The sequence below is a fragment of the Mastomys coucha genome, unplaced genomic scaffold (assembly GCF_008632895.1).
Source record: "Mastomys coucha isolate ucsf_1 unplaced genomic scaffold, UCSF_Mcou_1 pScaffold7, whole genome shotgun sequence".
In the NCBI taxonomy this organism is placed as follows: Eukaryota; Metazoa; Chordata; class Mammalia; order Rodentia; family Muridae; genus Mastomys; species Mastomys coucha.
Genome location: NW_022196913.1, coordinates 57,313,534 through 57,320,711, shown reverse-complemented (window position 1 = coordinate 57,320,711; position 7,178 = coordinate 57,313,534). Strand labels below are relative to the sequence as shown.

At 49.3% G+C, this 7,178-nt stretch overlaps 1 protein-coding gene across 2 annotated transcripts in view; it reads left to right on the top strand.

Moving 5' to 3' along the window:
• Auh (AU RNA binding methylglutaconyl-CoA hydratase) overlaps nt 1-7,178 on the top strand; it is a 103,503-nt gene that overhangs the window by 92,536 nt on the left and 3,789 nt on the right. For both annotated transcript variants that reach the window (XM_031358048.1, XM_031358049.1), the window contains 2 exons: nt 4,328-4,515; nt 5,783-5,833. In XM_031358048.1, the coding sequence (XP_031213908.1) occupies nt 4,328-4,515; nt 5,783-5,833 (239 nt within the window). The remainder of the gene's footprint in view (nt 1-4,327; nt 4,516-5,782; nt 5,834-7,178) is intronic.

Below are 7,178 nucleotides of genomic sequence, written 5' to 3'. Positions count from 1 at the left end.
CACACACACACACACACACACACAGGCACACACCACACACACACACACATACACAGGCACACACACACACACTTTTTTTTAAATGTAAGGAAAACACAGAAAAGAGTGAAAAGCAGAGCTGTCCGTGGCCTGGCTGTGTGACAGCTCATGCCAGCAATCAGCTAGGGCGAGTATGGAAGCTGTGCTTCCAGCAGAGCGGCTGTGTCTGAGAACCTCACTTGGGGCTCCTTTAAGGCTGGGTTCCTCTGGGTCATGTTATATATACAAACATGTGGTCTGTTCTGTGTGGCAGACTAGGCAGTCATCACAGAAAGAGACCCAGCCTCTTGATGCTTGTGATAATCTATAACACATTCGTGTACATAGGAATTGAAATGGGGGAGTGCCCATTAACACGGGAGAGTAGACATGGTCACGGTGGCATTGTGCCTTACGCTGGGAGCTAGCTGCTGCCGTACAGGGCTCAGTGGCTCCCTCTTCCTGGCAGCAGCTTCTCCGGGCTTCCGCCCCGAGAACTTCAAGCCATGTAGGATGGTATATTGATGGTGGAGGCTTACTGCTTGCAAGGTCTCCGCTTACATGAGACTTGTGACTCCACTTGGCCTGGGTGAGAAGCAGCTGTCGTGAGGTTGCCATTTGTTCTCTGGATGCCCCAAAGACCCTCCTGGAGTTCAGCCTGCCGACTGCACGTGGTGCAGAGGGCGCTATGCTACAGGTAGCGGCTGGAAATGGTCAGAGTGCTCTTTGGCTGTCTTCCCATAGCTTTCAAAAGGAGGACCACGTATCTGGTCTCCAGCAATGTGTTTTTTGTTTTGTTTTGTTTTTGTTTGTTTGTTTTTCGAGACAGGGTTTCTCTGTGTAGCCCTGGCTGTCCTGGAACTCACTCTGTGGACCAGGCTGGCCTCGAACTCAGAAATTCGCCTGCCTCTGCCTCCCAAGTGCTAGGATTAAAGGCATGCACCACTACTGCCTGGCATAATGTGCTTTTAAAACATTAAGAGACATGGGGCTGATTACACCTTCAGAAGTAGCTTTGAGGCTAGGCTTTCACCACAGTTAACAAGGTCCTGGGTTAGAGCCCCAGAGCCAAGACACTTAGAGCGATGTCTAAGTACATAGAAAAAGTACATAGAAACATTTAAGAAGCATCATTTTGTTTGTAATGAGTAAAACTCCAGCTTGTCTTCCACAAACAGTGTATAAGTACTAATCATAGGTGCTAGGCTTGTAGTAATGAATCCCGAAACTTTAAAGCTACATTACATCACCTCATTTGCTGCCAGTTGCCAAATTGACCTTGTGAAAATAACTTGTGTATAAGCTGCGTCTTCCTGTCCAGTCCTTAAACATCCTAGTTTTCTAAGTGAGGTGTAGGCAGGAGCCAGGCAGAGCTCCCTGTGTGGCTCAGGACGTTCTGCCGTCTATCAGCCAGTTGATTTTTCTCCTCATATGTTCTGGTGTTGGGCTCCCCACACCCGTTGCTCTACAACATGCCCAAAGCACAGAGGGTAGAGAGCATTCTGATGCTCAACTGGCCACAGATCGAAGGCTACCTATGACAGTCGTTTTTATGTGATTGTGACACACAGAGAAAAGTCAGTCGTGTGAGTACGGGGCCAGGTCTACTGAGAAGGCTTTGCCTCTGACACAGCTCTGTGTGTCTGTTGCACGAAAGGACAATTACTGCACTGTGGGGCTCTCTGTTATGAGAGAGGATTTGTAAGGTTCTGGAGTCAAAGGTCACTGCTAATTTTGTTGGTAAAACTCCTTGCTTTGGCCTATGTAGCTTTCAACTCAAAGTCCATGTGCCAAGTATCCCCTTTTGTTAGTATAGATCCTATCTCTATGAAGTCAAGAGGAGGGAGAGATGAAGGACACACCAACCAGGCCAAGCTTGACGCTTTTACAGTTTACATTTCGTACCAGATGGCTCCAAATTATGTTCAGTTGTTTGTCTAGTGCGCTGTAATTGATTGTGAACTGTCAAAGCTTTCTTAAGTCTGTCTGCTGTCTGCACTTAGCCTTGAGGGCTGCGGTGCAGGGAAGAACCGAAGTCCGCACTGCCAGCTCACCACTGACCTGAACTCTAGGCTTGTCTGAGGCGGCCAAGGCTACAGAGGGTGCCAACTTACTGTCTGGCAAAAGCTTGCTCTGCCCGAGCCTCTGCCTGCTTTATGTAGTGGACCCTCGGAAGGTTGTTACCTAGGGTTTTTTTTTTTTTTTTTTTTTTGATGCCTTCCATTAAATAATAGAAATCATCAGCCAGATCTGACATATCCGCTATACTTCCGTCCCACTCAAGTAACATGTAAATGTGAAGTGTCAGTGACTGGACCAAATCGGTTTTGCCCATCAAGCTTGGGACTGCTGATTGTCTGCCCACTTCTACCCTACGAGAAGCAGAGGCCTGGTTTCATTCTTCATGCCCCCCACGGCTGCGGCTGCGTGTGAGCCAGCTCTGCCGGTGAGTAGTCACAGCAGATGTGACTGGCCGTTGTTTCTTTATGATCTCCCACCAGTGGAGTGCTTTTTTTTTTTGCCTCCTCCCTTTCTTTCTGCAGACTTTATGGCAAGGTTTCAGCAGCCATTTTGGGCCCCGGAACTGCCCTAGAGAGACTAGAAGATACAAAGTGTGGCTGACAGCAATGGAGGAACACAGCAGGAATCTGCTTATGAGCTTGTGGAAGCTCTTTGTCATCTTTATTCATCTTTGAGAAAATTGGTCCTCCAAATGTTTGGTTTGGGCTCCCTGGGGTTCAGGTGGCAGTTAAGCCAGGAAGGTAACCCGTGTGTGTGCCTTGCTGAAGAGGCTGCTTTTGGTGAAGCAGACATGGGAAGGTGAAGATTTCAGGGGTAACGTGCCATACTGAGTAGGGGAGCTCCCTCCCCCAGCTCACCCTGGAGGCATAGCCTCCGCTCAGTGCGAAATATTTAAGAGAATTCTCGGAACATGTGTGGAACTGTGGGTGTTCCACATCCACTCAGGCACCACAGAGCAGAAGTGCTGCGTGAGCGTGGGTCCCACCATCCCTGACTCCGGCCTCAGCAGGAAGTTCATAGTGTTGTCAAGTGTCCAGTAGGTTAAAATCTGCACGTTAGGAATGATTTTTAAGGATTAAAATGTTCTTGGTTGGGGCCAGAGCTCAGTGGTTAAGAGCCCTCACTGCTCTAGGAAAGGACCTAAGTTCAGTTCCCAGCACACATTTGGGCAGCTCGCAGCACCCGCAACTCCAGCTCCAAGGGATCTGTCTTCTCTTCCCAGCCTTTTCCCCAGAGATGCTGCAGTGAGTTGATGTATAGGTTGATGTGTTAGCCTCTAACCAGTGCTTACCCTAAACTGGGAGGTTGTCCTACTGCCTTTCCTCGGCTCGGCTCTCGGAGAATCCTGACTGCAGAGCCTGCTTCCTCAGAGGAAAGAGGAGAACACATCTGAATGAGGAGGAGTGTGAGTGAGAGTGTGAGTGAGTGAGTGTGTGAATGTGAGTGAGTGTGAGTATGAGAGTAAGTGTGAGTATGAGTGGGCGAGTGTGAGAGAGTGTGAGTATGAGAGTAAGTGTGAGTATGAGAGTGTGAGTATGAGAGTGGGCGAGTGTGAGAGAGTGAGTGTGAGTATGAGAGTGTGAGTATGAGAGTGGGTGAGTGTGAGAGAGTGAGTGTGAGTATAAGAGTAAGTATGAGTATGAGAGTAGGTGAGTGTGAGAGTGTGAGTATAAGAATGAATGAGTGTGAGAGTGTGGATGACAGTAGGGTGAGAGTAAGAGTGAATATGAGAGTGAATGAGAGTGGGTAAGTGTGGGTGTGAGAGTGAGTGGGTAAGTGTGAGTGTGAGTGAGTGAGCTAGTGAGTGAGCAAGCGTCTTCAGCAGTGGGGAGGCCTTCCTTCAAGAAAAGTAAAGGGTTTTCGTCTTCGTTGCTTTCATTTCTGCTGAATTAGAATGCGTTCACAATGCACACACCATTAAGGATTCTCACAAGTTTATGAACTGAACTTGCCAGAACTTGGTAACTTCTTCCCATGCTGGAGTGGAAGCTCGGAACTGTTCCCTGGTGGCCCTGCTTGTCTGCTGATGGTGCTGGCATGGCGCTGGCTGTCGCCAGTGCTGGGAGGAGGGCCTGTCTCCACCAGACACGCCTTGCCTGAAGAATATACCAGGTGACCAGGTGCCCACAGCACTCTGTGACATAACGTTCTGGCGCGCTTTCCATGTTGTCGATGCGGTAACTCCAGACACCAGCCTTTCTTGAAGCACGTAATATCATCGGGCCCTGTTTTAATTTTAGGACTTATTTCAAATCATCACATGCTATTTGTTTTCCTTCTCCTTTAGGAGGGACACAGAGATTACCACGTGCCATCGGGACGTCCCTGGCTAAGGAACTCATCTTCTCTGCACGAGTTCTTGACGGTCAAGAAGCCAAAGCTGTGGGCTTGATCAGCCATGTGCTAGAACAGAACCAGGAGGGGGATGCTGCCTACAGGAAGGCGCTAGACCTGGCGAGAGAGTTCCTCCCTCAGGTACCGTGAGAGCACCTGTGTCCACAGGAGATCACACACCCAGCTCACACACCGAGGTGGTCCTGTCCTGCTCTCAAACAAAGCAGTTAAAATTAAGATTTTAAAGTAATCTGAGGGTTGCGTTGCATTGCATACCAACAGATACATCGTTTGGGCTACACACACACACACACACACACATGCACGCTTGCGCACACGCACACACACAGTGTAACTTCCTATAAATTGTCTTTGCTTGTATACTAACTCAGTACTCATAACCTAAGACATCTGTGGAGAGAAAGTGATAGTGTGTGTGTGTGTGTATGGGCAGGGGAAGTGCGCTGCCTCACATCCAGGCATGTGGAACAACACTGTGTCCTACCAAGTCAGGAGACTGCATGTGCACACATGCACAGCAGCCAGGGTTCTCTGTTGGCGTCTTCCTCCTTTGTCTTCTACCTCATATGTCGGAGAGGATCTCTTTCTTGGGCTCTGAGCTTTATAGTTCAACTTAGCTGTCCAGTCAGCAGTTTGCTTGCTTCTGCCTCCCCAAGCGCTGGGATCACAGGCAGGCGCATGTGTGTTGGAGAGCTGAGCTCTCAGGAAGCCTGTTGCCCGCCAAGCCCTCTCCGCACCCTCACTATATTGTATCATAATATGAAAGGCCATTCTATTTGAAATACAGCAATCCTTCTGTAGACAGATATAAATGAAGATCAAAGAACTAGGCTCTGGCTGGAGAGAATGACTGCCTCTAGGGTAGTGACAGCAGCTGAGCTTCCACAGTGCTGCTGCTGTTCTCAGAGAAGATGTCCTGTTCTTCCCTCCATAACCCAGACACACCTGAGGGCATGTCCGTGTATCCTGCCGTCACAGCAGTCAGCTGTCCGCACTGATGCAGGAGAGGTACCAAATACAGAAGTGCAGCTCGGAGCCCCCTTGACAGCTCCAGCTCCTCCGCAGCCTGGCCTTTGGGCATTGCTGCTGATTAATGTGGTGGTGAGCCAGGCCAACTTCTGGACTCTCCTCGCTTCACTTGAGGGGACAGTAACTGAGGTGTGCTGGGCACTCAGAGGATGCACACCTCCTGTTCCCTTCAAGACCCAGTTTGATCATTGAGAGCCACTCCGGAGTTGAAGCTCAGAAAATGAGTTTCCATATAGCATCTCAATTGCTATTGCCGATCCGTGGGTCCAGCACTGGGAATACGTGAATTACATTGAGGAGTTCTTCATAATTTGCATTAAGTAGTAATTAGAGCTTTTTTCTTTACTTTGAATTTCAGGGGCCTGTTGCAATGAGAGTGGCCAAACTAGCGATTAACCAAGGGATGGAGGTGAGTGCCAGAGGGGAAGGCAGCTGCTCCACAGAGCCAGTCTTCTGTGTTCTTTCTGAGTCTCCAGGGTGTAGCTGTTACCATAGCAATGGTTGTGGCTGAGGTTCCTCCTAGGGCCATAGCCACAGAGTTCAGGGCCTGCAGCCTATGGAGCTTTAGTAGGTCATCAGCCAGTCCACACTTGTGTCAGTAATTCATGGAGGGCCGCTTGGCTCCACGCTGTATATCGAATTTTACCTGGAATCTCGGAGTATGTGTGCAGGGAGAACCAGTGAGCCTAGGCTGGCCTGAGGGGTTCGGGTGTCATGCTGGGAACATGAGTTTGAAGGAGAAGGGTCCTACGCTAGGAGAGCAACAGACAGTACAGAGTTTCATGAACTGGGGGTATGGGGGTGGAGAGAGGGATAGCGTGTGTGTGTGTGTGTGTGTGTGTGTGTGTGTGTGTGTGTGTGTGTTTGCGCGTGCTCATTCACTTGTACATGCATTTATTTGAACACCGAGACCAAAGAAGGGTGTTAGTGTTCTCTTTCAGGCTCCATGTTATTACTTTCAGGGAGGGTCTTTTCTTGAACCTGGAGCTTTTTGTTGGTGTGTGTGTTTGTTCGTTTGCTTGTTTGGCTAAGTTGGCAGCCAGCGAGTTCCAGTGATCCACCTGTCTGCACCCCCACCCGTACCCTCTCAGTGCTAGAGTGACAGGCCCATGCCCAGCTGCTTACATGAGTGCTGGGATCCGAACTCATGCTTACATAGCAGATACTCTTAGCTTTGCGAGCCATCTCTCCACTGCAGCTTTGGTATTCAGTTATTGTAGGTATCTGAAAAAGCTTTCTTCTCTGCACACGGCCCTCCAAGCCTCCTCGGCTGTGAGCCAAGTGTCCGGAGAGTGGGTTTCATGCACTGAATGCTGTTTCATAAAATTACAAGTATTTGACTTACTTCAGTGCTTTAATAATCTTAACAATAATTGCAAAATATTAGATAACCCTTACCATGTGCCAAGCAAATCTTCAAATAACATTCACTTAACCCCTCATTTGGTGAAAACTGAAGCTAGCCCCTTGTCAGACATGCCTCTGAAGCTCAGAGAGGTCACATAACTTTCCCCAGATGCACACAGCTCCCAGATGGTGTGTCAGGATGTGAAATAAGGAGCCTAGCTACACATCCTTCTGAGCAGTGGGGCTGTGCCGGAGGCCTCTGTCTAGGATGGTCTGAGCAGTGAGGCTGTGCCGGAGGCCTCTGTCTAGGATGTTCTGAGCAGTGAGGAGGCCTCTGTCTAGGATGTTCTGAGCAGTGGGGCTGTGTCGGAGGTAGGATGTTCTGAGCAGTGAGGCTGTGTCGGAGG